The sequence below is a fragment of the Carcharhinus amblyrhynchos genome, chromosome 34 (assembly GCF_965287045.1).
Source record: "Carcharhinus amblyrhynchos chromosome 34, sCarAmb.v2.hapA, whole genome shotgun sequence".
NCBI lineage: Eukaryota > Metazoa > Chordata > Chondrichthyes > Carcharhiniformes > Carcharhinidae > Carcharhinus > Carcharhinus amblyrhynchos.
The window spans coordinates 6,342,607-6,359,984 of NC_137357.1; the positions used below are offsets into that span (position 1 = coordinate 6,342,607).

Below are 17,378 nucleotides of genomic sequence, written 5' to 3' on the forward strand. Positions count from 1 at the left end.
CCACAGTGTGGTTGAGAGAGAGAAGAGAGAGAGAGCTCGGAGTGAGCAAATCTGGCTCCGACTACCAAGCTCAAAGGGGCACTGGTCACCTCCTACAATCACCCAGACTTTTTAACACCTACACACACGACAAACTCATTAATTATTCTATGACATATCAGTGGATTAGAACAAGAACAAAGAACAGGACAGCACAGGATTGACCCTCCAAGCCTATGCCAACCATGTTGTCCTATCTAGACCAACTGCCTGTATCCCTCTATTCCCTGCCTGTTCATGTGTCTATCTAGATAAGTCTTAAATGTTGCGATTGTATCTGCCTCAACCACCTCACTTGGCAGTGCATTCCAGGACCCCACCACCCTCTGTGTAAAAACTTCCCCCCACATCTCCACTGAACCTTTCCCTCCTTATCTTGAACTTATGCCTCCTTGTAATTGTCATTTCCGTCCTGGGAAAAAGCTTCCAACTGTTCGCCTTATCTAATCCCCTCATAACTTTATAAACTTCTATCAAGTTGCCCCTCAGTCGCCGTCTTTCCAAGGAGAACAATCCCAGTTTATCCAACCTCTCCTCATAGCTAATACCCTCCATACCAGACAACATCCTGGTAAACCTTTTCTACACTCCCTCCAAAGCCTCCATGTCCTTCGAGGGGCTTGATACAAGGATAATGCAATAATTCTGTGGGGAGATTAATCCACGTACACACTGGGAACACCAAATCGGGAAATTTGTTTGGAGATGAGTTAACAGGTTGCTTTTGGGACAGTTCACGAAAATAATATGTCAAAGAATCAACTAGAGAACAGGATATTTTAGATCTAATACTCTGGAGTGACACAGGGTTAATTTGTAATCTCATCGTATCCACTGGGAAAGAGTGATCATAACATGATGGAACTTCATAATCAATGTCAACATCCTGGATATTACCATTGACCAGAAACTGAGCTGAACTAGCCATATAAGTACTGTGGCTACCAGAGTAGGTCAAAGGCTCGGAATTCTGCGGCAAGTAGCTCACCTCCTGACTCCCCAAAGCCTGCCCACCATCTCCAAGGCCCAAATCAGGAATGCGATGGAATGCTCTCCACTTGCCTGGATGAGTGCAGCTTCAACAACACTCAAGAAGCTCAACACCATGGGCGACATGGTAGCACAGTGGTTAGCACTGCTGCTTCACAGCCTCAGGGTCCTGGGTTCGATTCCCGGCTCGGGTCACTGTCTGTGTGGAGTTTGCACATTCTCCTCGTGTTTGCATGGGTTTCCTCCGGTACTCCAGTTCCCTCCCACTGTCCGAAGATGTGCGGGTTAGGTTGATTGGCCATGTTAAGAAATTGCCCCTTAGTGTCCAGGGATGCATCGCTTAGATGGATTAGTGGGTATAATATGTAGGGATATGGGGGTAGGGCCTGGATGGGATTGTGGTTGGTGCAGATTCGATGGGCCGAAGGGCCTCTTTCTGCACTGTAGGGTTCTATGATTCTCTGACCATCCAGGACAAAGCACCCCCCATTTGATTGCTACCTCATTCACACACATTCTCTCCCTCCACCACTGACGCACAGTGGCAGCAGTGTGTACTATCTACAAGATGCACTGCAGGAACTCAACAAGGTTCCTTAGGCAGCAATTTCCACCCCATAACCACTACCATCTAGAAAGACAAGAGCAGCAGATACCTAGGGACACCATCACCTGGAGGTTCCCCTCCAAGTCACTCACCAACCTGACTTGGAAATATATCTACTTTTACTGTTGCTGGGTCAAATTCCTGGAACTGCCTCCCCAACAGCACTGTAAGTGAATTACATATCTGGGACTGCTGCAGTTCAGGAAGGCAGATAATGGTGGCACAGTGGTTAGCACTGCTGCCTCACAGCGCCATGGACCTGGGTTCGAATCCCGACTTGGGTCACTGTGTGGAGTTTGCACATTCCCCCCATGTTTCCTCCGGGTGTTCCGGTTTCCTCCAGCACTCCTAAGTTCTGCGAGTTGGGTTGATTGGCTGTGCAAAATTGCCCCTTAGTGTCAAGGAGATTAGCAGGGTAAATATGTGGGGTTACGGGGATAGAGCCTGGGTGGGATTCTTGTTGGCACAGGTTCGATGGGCCAAATGGCCTTCTTCTGCACTGTAGGGGTTCTATGATTCACCACCTTCTGAAGGGCAACTAGATATGGAAAATAAATGCTGGCCAAGCCAGGAACACCAATAACCCATAAAAAAATAAACTGAATAAAAATCAATTTAGAAGTGATATGTTTAAATCACAAGGGGCCATTATACAGAGGTAAATCGAGAAATTAGACTGAAATATGACTATAAATGAGCAATTAAAGAAGCTGTTTGCAATTCTCAATGGACATACAATCTCTTGAAGAAAAAGTGCATGGGAAATATGGCCCAACTCTGGCTAACTGGAACATTTGAGGAGATCATATGAGGGGCACAGATCAGCTGGATAGTCAACATCTTTCCCCAAAGGGAGGGGAGTCTAAAACCAGAAGGCATAGGCTTAAGGTGAGAGGGGAGAGATACAAAAGGGTCCAGAGGGACAATTTTTTCACATAGAGAGTGGTGAGTGTTTGGAACAAGCTACTGGAGGTAGTAATAGAGGCAGGTACAATTTTGTCTTTTAAGAAGCATTTAGACAGTTACATGGGCAGAGAAGGATGTGGGCTGAATGTGGGCAATTAGAACTAGCTTCGTGGTTAAAAAAATGTGCAGCATGAACAAGCTGGGCCTGTTTCCATGCTCTAAACCTCTACGGCAATGTTTACGGGATTTGAGGAATTGGCAGGTTTTAAAAATCAGGGACTTGATAAAATAGATTATAATGTCATTGCATTTAGAAAATCCCAATACAATTCAGCATCTAATTATATGAAAAGAAAATAAAGTTTGTCAAATCTATTTGAGATTTTTGAGGATATAACTTCGAGGGTGGATATAGGGGGACTGGTGGATGTCGTGTGTTTAGATTTTCAGAGCAATTAAAAAACACAAAATGTTGTCACAAAGGATTTGCGTTCATGGGATTGGGGGTATCTGAGAATTAGTTAAAGGAAGGGAAGCAAAGAGTGAGAATAAATGGGCCATTTTTGAGTGGGCAGGCTGTAATTACTAACTTACCACAAGGATTAATATTGGTGTCTTTGGGGCAGCACAGTGGTTAGCACTGCTGCCTCACAGCACCAGGGATCCGAGTTCAATTCCAGCCTGGGGTGACTGTCTGCGCATTCTCCCCATGTCTGTGTGGGTTTCTTCTGGGTGCTCTGGTTTCCTCCCACAGTCCAAAGATGTGTACGTTTGGTGGATTGGCCATGCTAAATTGCCCGTTCGTGTCAAGGTGATTTGCAGGGTAAATACGTGGAGTTAGGACCTGAGTGGGATTGTTGTCAGTGCAGACTCGATGAGCTGAGTGGCCTCCTTCTGCACTGTAGGGATTCTATGGATCTATTTACTATCCATATCAAAGACTTCGATGAAGCGACCAAGTATAAAGTGACCAAGTTTCCTGATGATACAAAGTTAGGTGAAATAAGTAAGCTTTGAGGAGGCTGCCAAGGCATATCAACATGGTTAAATGATTGGAAAAGAAGATGGCAGATACATCATAATGTAAGGAAGTGTGAAATTATTCACTTTGTTTGGAAGGAGAGCAGAATTTTTTGTTTAAAAGGTGAGGGACTGAGAAACATTGGTACAGCCCATCCTGTCCACAGGATTTGGAGACCTTGTACACAAACCCACAGTGGGTGGCGTGCTGGCACAGTGGGTTAGCACTGCTGCCTCACAGTACCAGGGACCCGGGTTTGATTCCCGGCTTGGGACACCGTTTGTGCGGAGTATGTACATTCTCCCCATGTCTGCATGGGTGTCCTCCGGATGCTCCGGTTTCCTCCCACAGTCCGAAAGATGTGCTGGCTAGGTGCTAAATTCTCCCTCAGTGTAACCCGAACAGATGCCTGAGTGTGGCGACTAGGGGATTTTCACAGTAACTTCATTGCAGTGTTAATGTAAGCCTATTTGTGATACTAATAAATAAATAAACATAGAAAGTTAACATGCAGGTACAGTAAACATTCAGGACGGCAAATGGTGTGTTAGTCTTTCTGTCATGGTGTTTAGGGTCTAAGACTGAGAAAGCCATGCTGTAATTATAAAGGGTTTTGCTGAGACCAAATACCGTGAGTACTGTACAGTTTTTAGTCCCCCTATTTAATCTCCCTCTTTAAGACAGAGATTAGGAGGAATTTCTTCTCAGAGCGGGGTGAGTGTGTGGAATTCTTTACCACAGAGGGCTGTAGAGACATCATTAAATACGTTCAAGGCTGGAATAGACAGGTTTTTAATCAGTAAGGGAATTCAGGGGTTAAGGGGATAAGTCAGGAAAGTGGAGTTGAGGATTATCACATCAGATCAGCTATGGTCTCATTGAATGGGTGGAGCAGACTCGATGGGCTAAATGGCCTATTTCTGCTCCAACTGGTCTTATGGAAGGATATATTTGCGCACCATGATGGCACAGCGGTTAGCACTGGCTTGGGTCACTGTCTGCGTGGGTTTCCTCCGGGTGCTCCGGTTTCCTCCCGCAGTCTGAAAGACATGGTGGTTAGGTGCACTAGCCATGCTAAATTCTCCCTCAGTGTCCCCAAACAGGCACCGGTGCATGGCAACTAGGGGATTTTCACAGTAACTTCATTGCAGTGTGTGATTTGCTTTGGAAGATGGTTCATTAAATGGATCCCTGGGATGAAAGGGTTGTCCTGAGATTGAGTCGAATGGGCCTGCCACATTCTTTGGTGTTTCAAAAGATTGAAAGATGATCTCATTGAAAAGTATGCTTGGTTTCATTGGTCAGAACATTGAATACAGGAGTTGCGACGTCTTGTTGAAATTGTATGAGACATTGGTAAGGCCACACTTGGAATTCTGTGTACAGTTCTGGTCACCCTATTGTAGAAAGGATATTATTTAACTGGAAAGAGTGCACAAGAGATTTACCAGGATGCTAAGGGGACTTGATAGTTTGAGTTAGAAGGAGAGGCTGGATAGACTGGGACTTTTCCCTCTGGAGTGTAGGAGTAATCTTCTTAAGGTCTATAAAATAATGAGGGGCATAGATCAGCTAGATAGTCAATATCTTTTCCCAAAGGTAGGGAAGTCTAAAACTAGCGGGCACAGGTTTAAGGTGAGAGGAGGGAGATACAGAAGGGTCCAGAGGGGCAATTTTTTCACACAGAGGGTGGTGAGTGTCTGGAACAAGCTGCCAGAGGTAGTCGTAGAGGTGGGTACAATTTTGTCTTTTAAAAAGCATTTAGACAGTTACATGGGTTAGATGGGTACAGAGGGATATGGGCCAAACGTGGGCAATTGGGTCTAGCTTAGTGGTTAAAAGAAAGGGATGGAATGGACAAGTTGGGCTGAAGGGCCTGTTTCCATGCTGTAAACCTGTTTATGACTCTGTAACATTCTTGGGTGGCTTGACAGGGTCAATGTTGAGAGACTATGTCTTCCAGCTGGAGAGTCCAGAATGCGGGGTGGTCATCTCAGAATGCAAGGTCAGCTTTTTAGGACCGAGATGTAGTGAAATTCCTTTGCTGAAAGTTGTAAATCTTTGGAATGCTGTGCGACAGAGAGCTGCGGATGCGCAACGGTTGATATTGAAGACAGAGCTTTTGAGGTATTAATGGATTGAAGGAAAGTGTATTTGAGGTAGAAAAGATCCTGATATTATTGAATGGCAGAGTAAGTTTGAGGGGGCATACGGCCTATTCCTGCTTCTGTTTCTTTTGCACTCATAACCCCACTACAGAGCCAAAACACGCACGATTCTCCAAACCCATCCTTAACGCATTATATTCCAAACACGGTGAACAACCCTGAACCCATTACACACATTACGTTCCTAGTTTTCTTTGAACTGAGGGTAACATTTGTCCTGTGAACTGGTCTGACAATCTTCACAAAGCGTGCCCACCCCGCCACCCCCCCCCCCCCCCCCCGCCACCGGTTAGCCTCAGGGCATTAATCCCCACAGTACCGAGAGCTTTAAAACATTGCATATTTGTCCTACACTTCTAAAAGAGCACTGATCTTGCTGAGGGTGATCCAGTCCAAAAGACAAGTCTGCAGCCTGTACGTTTCATCAAAGGTTTCTTTTTGTGTACATACAAAGAGAGTTTAGCTGGATTAAATTTAAACATTCTGACAGCAGCAGAGAAGAAGTTTTTAAAATCTCTTTACCTTTTTGCTTGCTCATCGTGGATGGTTCAATCTAAAAGCTGAAGATTCCTCCTGCACGTCCCATTGCTGCCACTCGACCTTTCCTTTGTTTCCAAGCTGAGTGGAGTCTGCAAACTATTACACACTGCTCAGCAGGACCCAAACTGGACACCGCATCAACAACTCTTGATTCTTAAACAGGAAGCCAGTCTCTCTCAACTCCCCTAGCACAGCACCATCTGCTGCCCTGGGAGGCTTCGACAGGACTGGGGTGTTTGGGAGGGGGTTGGTGAGGGTAAGGGTGAGGGTGGGCAGAGGGGAGGTGATCTGGGATTGTTCTTGACAGGGCAGATAACCGATGAGGGACACAACCAGTAGCCTCCACCTTGTGGACGTCTTTCCACGTGGGTTTCAAGCAAGGTTTAAAGGGGATGTACGAGGGGATTTTTTTTAACACAGAGGGTGGTGGGTGCCTGGAACTCACTGCGATGGGGGCTGGGTGCGGGGAGGGAAGCAGTGGAAGCAGGTGCAATGGTATCCAGAAGCGTCGGGACAAATACACGAATAGGATGGGAATAGAGGGATACGGTCCCCGGAAGGGAAAGGGGGCTTTAGTTCAGTCGGGGCAGCATGGTCAGTGCAGGCTTGGAGGGCTGAAGGGCCTGTTCCTGTGCTGTAATTTTCTTTGTTCCTTGCAGGAGATTAATTTTCGGCTGAAGTCTGTTTTAGTTTAGTTCAGTAAGATGTCACAGATCACCAGGTTAAAGTCCAACATGTTTATTTTGGAATCACGAGCTTTCAGAGTGCTGCTCCTTCATCAGGTGAATGGTCCACTCATCTGATGAACGACAGCACTCCTTTGGAATTCCAAATAAACTTGCTGAACTTTAACCTGGTGTTGTGAGACTTCTTTACTGTGCCCACCCGAGTCCGACACTGGCATCTCCACATCGTAGTTTAGTTTAGTTTATTTTATTTTTGTCACCAGTAGGCTTGCATTAACACCGCAGTGAAGTTACTATGAAAATCCCCAAGTTGCCATGCTCTGACCCCTGTTCAGAGGGAGAATTTACCACATCTTTGGATTGTGGGAGGAAACCGGAGCACGTGGAAGAAACCCATGCAGACACAGGGAGAACATGCAGACTCCACACAGACAGTGACCCGAGCTGGGAATTGAACCCGGGTCCTTGGTGCTGTGAGACAGCAGTGCTAACCACTGTACCACCCACTGAAGGGTGACATGGTCAATGCATCTAACCCGCATGTCTTTGGACTGTGGGAAGAATCCCAAGCACCTGAAGGAAACCCAGGCAGACACGGGGAGAACATGCAGACTCCGCACAGACAGCGACCTGAGGCAGGAATTGAACCCGGGTCCCTGGCGCTGTGAGGCAGCAGTGCTAACCCACTGTGCCACCGCTTCCTTGCCTCCTTCTCTCAGTCCCATCATGTAAACAGAATGGTCGTATGATAACAAGTAAACAGCAGTCAATATTTTCTGCCACAAAGGACTCAGTTTTCCAAACAAACAAGCAAAACAGAAAGTGATTTAATACAGTGTTTAATCCAGCAATTCGAGCCTTTACAAAATACATCGGAACTCCAGTGAGCAGTGAAAAGCCACAGCAGACAAGTGTGATCCTGTGTGTTTTCATTCAGTGGGACATGCCTGTGATTGGGAATCAGCAAACGGGTGTCAGGGCTGACCCAGGATAGCCAACACCTGCCCAGAAACAGAGGAGGCCTTATACTCTCACACTCCCAGATGCTGCACATGTAATGAATTGCACTGATTTAGGGGGTACGGATTCTGAAGTGTCAGTTTACAAAGCTCATTAGTGTCGCAAGTAAGGCTTCCATTAACACTGCAAGGAAGTTCCTGTGAAAATCCCCGAGTCACCAGACTCCGGCTCGGGTACACTGACGGAGAATTTAGCATGTCTTTCAAACCGTGGGAGGAAACCGGAGCACCCAGAGGAAACCCACGCAGACATGGAGAGAACATGCAAACTCCATGTAGACAGCCGCCCAAATTGAACCCGGGCTCCTGATGCTATGAGGCAGCAGTGCTAACCACTGTGCCACCGTCCCGTCCCAGGCGTCTAGCTGCTCAGTCTGGAGGACAGAATTCCTACCCTCCCGCCCTCCACATGTCATGTGACCATCTTGTCCATCCTCACATGGCACATGTAGATAATGGGATGGCACATGTAGATAACAGGACAACAGGGACATGAGTACTGGCACAGAGCATGAAAACAATGACCAAGTCCGCATATAAGTGCATCTTACGAATGTAGAATCATAGAATCCCTACAATGCAGAAGGAGGCCATTCGGCCCATCAAGTCTGCACTGACCCCAATCCCACCCAGGTCCTATCCTCATAAGCCCTTGCATTTACTATTGCTAGTCTCCTTGACACTATATTATCTATGCCCTTGTGATTTTATTCACTTCCATGAGATCATTCCTCATTCTCCTACACTCCAGGGAACAAAAAAGTCCCGGCCTCTCCTTATAATGCAAACCTTCCAGTCCAAGTAACATCCTTGTAAATGTTTTCTACACGCTTTCCAGTTTAATAACATCCTTTCTATAGCAGGGAAATCAGAATTATACACAATGCCACAAATGTCTTGTCCCATTGTGACATTGGGCGGTACAGGGGCGCAGTGGTTAGCATTGCTGCCTCACAGCGCCAGAAACCCGGCCACTGTCTGTGTGCAGTCTGCATGTTCTCCCCGTGTCTGCCTGGGTTTCCTCCAGATGCTCTGCTTTCCTCCCAAAGATGAGAGGGCTAGGTGCATTGGCCATGCTAAATTGCCCCTAATTGTGCCGGGATGCGTAGGTTAAAGGGATTAGCGGGGTAAATATGTGGGAGTATGAGGATAGGGCCTGAGTGGGATTGTTGTTGATGAGCCAAATGGCCTCCATCTGCACTGTAGAGTTCAATGATAATGTCCCACCTCCTGTACTCAGTGCTCTGACTGCTGAAGGCCAGTGTGCCTATTTTTAAGATCCTGCCTCCTTGTTCTGGACTCTCCCCTGATAGGAAATAGTTCCTCATTATCTGTCCCTACTGAAATAGCCTTAATATTTTAAACAAATCTATCAGACCATTCCTCAGTGCTTGACATGCAAATGAATGGTCTATCAATACAGCTATTGGGAGTGTGTGGATGCAGAATTTTCCACACAGTCCCAACTTAGGCACCCTCCCGACCCAGAGAATTTCCCTCTTTCCCCAAAGGCTCTCCTCCCTCTCCCTCCACAGTCCCCTAAGCATTCACGTTCAGCAGGACATAGCCCCATAGCCATGCTTCATGTGTGGCCCAAGGTGGTGAGACTGAGCTCAGTGGCAGGGGGTTTCACAGCACAGCTAATTGTGGCTGGGGTCAGCCAACTACCTGCACTCACTGCCAACACCCTCCCCCGCCTCCATAGGGCAGCACAGTGGGTGAGCACTGCTGCCTCACAGCGCCAGAGACCCGGATTTGATTCCCGGCTTGGGTCACTGTCGGTGTGGAGTTTGCACGTTCTCCCCATGTCTGCGTGGGTTTCCTCCGGGTGCTCCGGTTTCCTCCCACAGTCCAAAGGACGTGCTGGTTAGGTGCTAAATTCTCCCTCAGTGTAACCCAAACAGGCGCCGGGGTGTGGCGACTCAGGAATTTTCATGGTAACTTCATTGCGGTGTTAATGTAAGCCTACTTGTGACACAAACAAATTAACTTTAACATCGGATTACCTGTAGCATTTCCATTCATACCCCAGTGAACTGCATGTCCCCACCTAATCTGTCAACCAGGAACTGATGTGGAAGTGAAACTGTGGAGGGCTATTTGTTGAACCGAAGCAGGGGGGGTGGTGAGGAATGAACAGTTAACGGGCCTGTGGTACAGTTGTAACTGGACGAAATGAGGGATATGGTCTCGCTATTTATCCTCAATCCGCTTGGGCAGGGTGGGGCAGGTCAGGAACTTGTTTGCAGATTCCCTCGATATGCCTTTTCATATGCTCACACAGCAGAATGTCTCACGTCCACCTACCCCTTCAACAGCAAAAGAAAATCTTCCCTAATCTCTGAACAGTCAGAGCTTCAGAACAGCTTCTACATCAGAATTTGCAAATTGGGTTTCAGAAATCAATGAGGCAATCTGGGTGTCATATCTCTTCCACCTGATTAAGATTCTTCAGACGCCGTCTTTTACTGCTACATTTCAAATTCTCACTGGCTTCCCCAGGTAATATAGATTTTCCTGCTAACTGTTCTCAACAAGGTACAATCTCTCTCCTTTCAATGGGTTTGAAACAGAGTGACGGCAGTTTGTGAAAAAAAAAATTCTTCATCAGAATGATTTATACGGCAGAACCAGTTTCTGTCCATCTCAAACCAATCCCACTATCCCACTCTCTTCCCATCACCCTGTACCAATCTCAAACCAATTCCACTGTCCCATTCTCTCTTCATCGCCCTGTACCAATCTCAAACCAATCCCACTATCCCACTCTCTCCCCACCATCCTGTATCAATCTCAAACCAATCGCACTGTCCCACTCTCTCCCCATCACTCTGTACCAATCTCAAACCAATCCCCCACTGTCTCACTCTCTCCCCAACACCCTGTATCAATCTCAAACCAATCCCACTGTCCCACTCTCTCCCCATCACTCTGTACCAATCTCAAACCAATCCCCCACTGTCTCACTCTCTCCCCATCACTCTGTACCAATCTCAAACCAATCACCCACTGTCTCACTCTCTCCCCAACACCCTGTATCAATCTCAAACCAATCCCACTGTCACTCTCTCCCTCTTGCTCTGTACCAATCTCAAAGTCATCCCAATGTCCCACTCACTCCTCATAGTCTTGTATTAATCCTAAACCAATCCCACTGTCCCATTCTCTCTTCATCGCCCTGTACCAATCTCAAACCAATCCCACTATCCCACTCTCTCCCCATCACCCTGTACCAATCTCAAACAAATCCCCCACTGTCCCACTCTCTCCCCATCGCCCTGTACCAATCTCAAACCAATCCCACTATCCCACTCTCTCCCCATCACCCTGTATCAATCTCAAACCAATCCCACTGTCACTCTCTCCCTCTTGCTCTGTACCAATCTCAAAGTCATCCCAATGTCCCACTCACTCCTCATAGTCTTGTATTAATCCTAAACTAATCCCACTGCCCCATTCTCTCTTCATCGCCCTGTACCAATCTCAAACCAATCCCACTATCCCACTCTCTCCCCATCACCCTGTATCAATCTCAAACCAATCCCACTGTCCCACTCTCTCCCCATCACCCTGTATCAGTCTCAAACTAATCCCATTGCCACTCTCTCCCTCTTGCTCTGTACCAATCTCAAAGTAATCCCAATGTCCCACTCTCTTCCCAGAGTCTTGTATTAATCCTAAACTAATCTGTGTCCCAATTTCTCCCCGTCGCCCTGTACCTATCACACACTAATCCCACTGCCCCGCTCTCTGCCCGTCACCCTGTGCAAATTCCTGACAAATCCCACTGTCCCACTCTGCCCCCGTTGCTCTGCACTCCACTTTTCTCCCTCTTGCTCTGTCCTCACACTGTAAGGCATTGTAGATTGGAGCCTCGAGCTTTGCTTTGCAGGCTTCCTCCTGTTGGGTCAGTGATTGGCATTGGAAAGGTCTGTGAGTGAGGCAGCCCCCTGGGTGAGTATCCGTGTTCCACATTGTGAGGTGAGCAACAAAGAACAAATGCAGGTTTTAAATGCTTCCTTTAAAGTAGCAGGAAGCAATGTGAAATCTAATCAGGCTTCATTTAATAAATACTCATTAACATGTCAAAACTCAAAAGCCAATAAAGAGGAAATTATACAGTTCAAAGAAAGTGTTCAAGTAGACTTTCCCATCTTGAAGACAGTAATCCAATCACCTGACCAGTTTCAAAGCAAAATATCCATTGACTCTCAGAATTGAGGATTGCGGGTTTATCAGTACAAGGTGCGCTGCAGCTCACAATCACAGTGTGAAACACATCAAGTTACTTTTCAAGGCATTACTGCATCAAGATCATCAAACTAAACCAATCCTCCCTGCCCCATGCTCGCTGACCCGACAACAGCACTGCATACACCATGTTTCCACTCCTGTGTTCAGTCCTTTGCTGTGTCCCCCTCCACATTCCCCAGATAACCTGGCCTCCTCCGGTTCCAGCCTCTTCCGCAATCCCGATTTTCATCGCTCACTCATGGCAGCCCTCTTTGAGGCCCAAAACTTGGAAGTTTGTACCCTAATCCTCTCTCACCTCTCTCTTTCTCATTTAAGATGCCCATGACCAACCTTGTGGTTCTCAGTCCTTACACCTTCTTGTTCTCAGTCCTTACACCTTCTTGTTCTCAGTCCTTACACCTTCTTGTTCTCAGTCCTTACACCTTCTTGTTCTCAGTCCTTACACCTTCTTGTCCTCAGTCCTTACACCTTCTTGTCCTCAGTCCTTACACCTTCTTGTCCTCAGTCCTTACACCTTCTTGTGTGGCACAATATTTGATTTTGTTTGAAGACAATTGTGTGAAATGCCGTTTGCCTCCTTAATGGCACTTCACAGATACAAGTTGTCACTGAGGGAAAATTATATCCTCCATACATGATAGAGGCAGGTACAATTACAACATTGTAGGCGGCACGGTGGCACAGTGGTTAGCAGTGCTGCCTCACAGCGCCAGGGACCCGGGTTCAATTCCCGGCTTGGGTCACTGTCTGTGCGGAGTCTGCATGTTCTCTCCGTGTCTCCGTGGGTCTCCTCCAGAGTCCTCCCACAGTCCAAAGATGTGCGGGTTAGGTGGATTGGCCATGCTGAATTGCCCCTTAATGTCCAAAGATGTGCGGGTTAGGTGGATTGGCCATGCTAAATTGCCCCTTAGTGTCAGGGGGTTTAGCTAGGGTAGATGTGTCAGGTTATGGGAATAGGGTCTGGGACGAGTTGTGGTTGGTACAGACTCAATGAGCCTCCTTCTGTACTGTAGGGATTCTGTGATTCTATAAATCCCCGTGTGGTTTATGCAGAGCAGCATTCCCTTCAAGGCCCTAACTTAATCCTCCCTCTTCCCCTCCTATCTCTCAGAGTGACTGATGGTTATGCCCATGACTAATCCAAACACATGGGACAACAGTGAAGCTGAGCCCAATCCAAACAACAGGGTACTTTTGTTTTAAACTTGAGAAAGTACAATGTCTGTGGCATGAGGCCTGGGGTGTGGGAGTAGTTAAAACCTCTCACCCTTGTGATTCTGGCCCTCTTTCATCCTCAACCCCCTCCCCCTCCCCCCCCCCCCCCCCCCACCATCGCAACCACCCTGCACCCCTCTTACTTGATGCGCTTTGAACTGTCCCCTCTTGCTGTGCCCCCTCCCCTGTACCCCGCCCCATCTCACCCTGTGACACTCCACCCACACTCACGACCATGCCTTCAGAGTCTGAAATGGAAAGCTGTCAAAATTTTTTTAAAAATAAATAAAAATAAAGTTAAAAGCTCACAGCAGATATCAGCGGTTGAGAGAGAAGGGGAGCAAGGAGTACAGGGCAGGGTGTGAGGGAGATCTTTTCTCTCTCAGTGAGTGGTAACGAGCTGGAACTTGGTGGTGGAAGTGGGGATGATGAATGACTTCAATGGGCAACTGGATGGGCACTTGAGGGAAATAAGGGTTTCAGGGATATGGTTTTAAAGTTTATTTATTAGTGTCACAAGTAGGTTGACATTAACACTGCAATGAAGTTACTTTGAAAATCTCCTAGTTGCCACACTCCAGCGCCTGTTCGGGTTACACTGAGGGAGAATTTAGCACCTAACCAGCACGTCTTTCAGACTGTGGGAGGAAACCCACACAGGCACTGGGAGAACGTGCAGACTGCACACAGACAGTAACCCAAGGCCAGGAATCGAACCCAGGTCTCTGGCGCTGTGGGGCAGCAGTGCGAACCACTGTGCAACAAGGGAGAGCCAGCATGGATTCAATGGGGTGAATGGCCTCCACCTGTGGGGCTGAATATTTGAAGGAGAGGAGGATTTGCGAGTGAATGAGGGAGAAGGAAAGGATTGCACGGTGGTACAGTAGTTAGCACCACTGCCTCACAGCGCCAGGGTTCGATTCTTGGCTTGGGTCTGTGGGGAGTTTGCACGTTCTCCCAGTGTCTGCGTGGGTTCCCTCTGGGTGCTCCGGTTCCCAAGTGTGTTGGCCATGCTAAATTGAGCAGTAGCGTCCTGGGATGTGTAGGTTAGAGGGATTAGCGGGGTAAAGATATGGGATTACAGGGGATAGGGCCTGGGTGGGATTGTTGTTGCAGACTCGATGGGCTGAATGGCCTCCTTCTGCACTGATTTTGATGAGAACACAGAAAAGAGAGTGTGTGAGAGAGAGAGAGATAGGGTGCTTTCTGGAAAATGCTCACTGAATCCCCACTGCAAACCTTTCTGCTTTACTCTGCTGAGATGCAGTCTGACCCAGTGACTGTTCCCAACACTCGGTAATCCTGTTGAAGAGTGAGCACACTGCAGAAATTAATACCACATGTGCAGCAAGGACAGACGTTCCATTGAGTAGGCCATGATTACAGGTTTATTCAATTACAGCCCAACATTGCAATAAGACCACAGCAACCTGCGGGCTCTGAGATCATCAGACATGACGCAGAACTGCACAACAACTCCCCTCCCCTCCCCACTTGCCGAGGTGCCTTCACTTTAATTCACACTCCACGCTCCGCTCCCGATGTCCCAGGTGAGCTACAGCTTTTTTGCCGTGAGGGGGGTTAAAGTACAGAAGTGAACATTTACCGGAGTCGTGTTTCTGTGTACGAAAACTAACCAGGGGTGGACACAAGGTAAAAATTGGATAAAAGCCAAAAATAAGGGTTTCTTAGAGCAGAAAAGGTTAAAGCTCATTCTCCAGACCACTGGTTTCAACCCATTCCACTTACCCCTTGGAAACAACCTCGCACCCAGCTTGTGATTATCACCTCCTGCTACGCCGTCCTGCCCTCAGAACACAAACTGGGCCCAACTCCCCTCATGTGTCTGGGATGTTCCAGATGAGGGTCAGGGTGGTCCTAACATATCAGTACCTGCGATTCGCGGTGATGATTGTCTGACTGCAGACTTCCTTGCCCGCGCAAGCCCACAGAAGAGACAATCATGCAAGAAATCGAGTTAGAGAAAGGTTCTTGCTTTATTTTCTACACAAGAAAGAGAACAGGTACTCAGGGGACGATAACGAGGCAGCTTTGGGGCTGGGTGGGTTGGGTGTACCTAATCTCTAAGCTGCAAACATATGGGTCCTAACGAGGCGATTAAAAAGCTTGGGAGCTTATTCACCATCACCCTGAGGACTGTTCTTGAGCAAAAGCTGGGAAGCCACGGCATGATTTTTGGAGAGGGTATGGGTCGCCATGTACACACCTTGTCCATTGACTTGGACAGATGTCAGGTTGCGTGTGGAACAGCAGAAGCAGCGCGGGCCAGCACACCCCAGTGTCAGCGCCACCAGAAGTCTGCTTGTTTGACTTGTGTCGCAGGTACGAGCTACAAGGGGAAGGGGAGCGGCAGACTCTCAGACTCCAGCAATCCCCATGGTTCCACTGGCAAAGGAAACAGATCTAACTAGTGCAGTCCCCCAGTCACAGAGAGAAACAACTGATCACACTTCACCCTCCCAGGACTGAGAACAATGGCAGCAGCGAGAATAAATAAGCTTTTTTTTTCCCCTAAAATATCGATAATGTTTTTAGCATTTTGATGAGCTGATGCCTCCCTCTCCAGTCTCCAGATTGGACATTCTTTGGTCCTTTAGAACTCGTGGATTTGTGAGTGATGCAGTGACACACACGAAACTTGAAAACGCGGGACTCCTTAATTCCAGGATTCCCCACCTGACACCGACATCTAAACGAAAAGTTCCAGTCTCCTGTTTCACGTTCTTGAGTTATCTGATAACGAAGGCAAGATGTATCAGAGAGGGCCGCTACAGACTCGGTCCCGAACCGACAGTGCAGAGCAAAGGGTGTCTGAAGAAAACAAATGCAATCCAGCGACTGGTTCACCATTGAGCATCGGTGCTCGATGTCCAGGCCACTCAGCCCCTCGAAAGCCTGTCCCACGAAGGAAGGCTGTGTTTCTTTTGAGGGATGATCGCACACGCACGCACGCGCACGCACACACACACAAAACTGCTCTGCAGCAATGACTGGTGGGACCAATGTGGAGTCGCCTGCACTGAAGCAGTTCAGTGGTAACACTTTTGGCTTGTGGTTAAGGAGGGAGCAGTCAAGACAGCCAAACCAAACCAAAACGTCGTCATGAGGTCATCTGAATCCCACTCCAGGATATTAAGGACAGACTTTGGGAAAAACAGAGCCAAAAGTGAGCAGAAAAAGGAGGAAGAAGAAAAGAACAGTTTGAAAGTTGTCGTGTGAGTGATACATTGCAGGAGTGAAAACATCCAGTACAGGGCAATCAACCAACGGAAGGGATGTCTCTGTCCACAGGTTGCCGCAGGTTAGAAGAGGCAAGCTTTCTTCTTCAGTTCAGTCCTCCTCCACTGGGGTAGTTTATCAAACTCCTTAATTGTCATTCCAAAAACCTCCTGGAATTCCTCAGGGGACAAATGCCTCTGTTGGAGAAAAGGGGAATATTTTAATCTTGGGGACGGGGGAGACAGGCGGATAAAGTTACAGGATAAATCACACCCACCCCAATCACACCCCACTGGATTTTTTTATTCATTCCTGGGACATAGGCGTCACTGGCTGGCCAGCATTTATTGCCCATCCCAAGTTGCCCTGGGAGGGCAGTTGAAACTCAACCACGTTGCTGTGGCTCTGGAGTCACATGTAGGCCAGACCAGGTAAGGACGGCAAATTACCTTCTCTAAAGGAACCAGATGGGTTTTTCTGACAATGGTTTCATGGTCATCAATAGATTCTTAATTTCAGATTTTTTAAATTGAATTCAAATTCCACCATCTGCCGTGGTGGGATCCGAACCTGGCTCCCCAGAACATTAGCTGAGTTTCTGGATTAACAGTCCATCGATAATACCACTCGGCCATCGTCTCCCCTCAAGCTTCATCCTCAAGCAAATAGCTTTTATTCTCTCGGGGTGTACCC

At 47.6% G+C, this 17,378-nt stretch overlaps 2 protein-coding genes across 3 annotated transcripts in view; both read right to left on the reverse strand.

Moving 5' to 3' along the window:
* Nucleotides 1–6,382, reverse strand: part of LOC145361444 (actin filament-associated protein 1-like 2) — a 75,939-nt gene extending 69,557 nt beyond the window's left edge. For both annotated transcript variants that reach the window (XM_080217257.1, XM_080217256.1), the window contains exon 1: nt 6,254–6,382. In XM_080217257.1, the coding sequence (XP_080073383.1) occupies nt 6,254–6,269 (16 nt within the window). In that variant the 5' untranslated portion in view covers nt 6,270–6,382. The remainder of the gene's footprint in view (nt 1–6,253) is intronic.
* Nucleotides 6,383–14,815: 8,433 nt separating this feature from the next.
* The window catches only part of dmtn (dematin actin binding protein), a 67,658-nt gene continuing 65,095 nt past the window's right edge, over nt 14,816–17,378 (reverse strand). The window contains 1 exon segment of the mRNA XM_080217263.1: nt 14,816–16,882. Coding sequence (XP_080073389.1) covers nt 16,769–16,882 — 114 coding nt within the window. The 3' untranslated portion in view covers nt 14,816–16,768.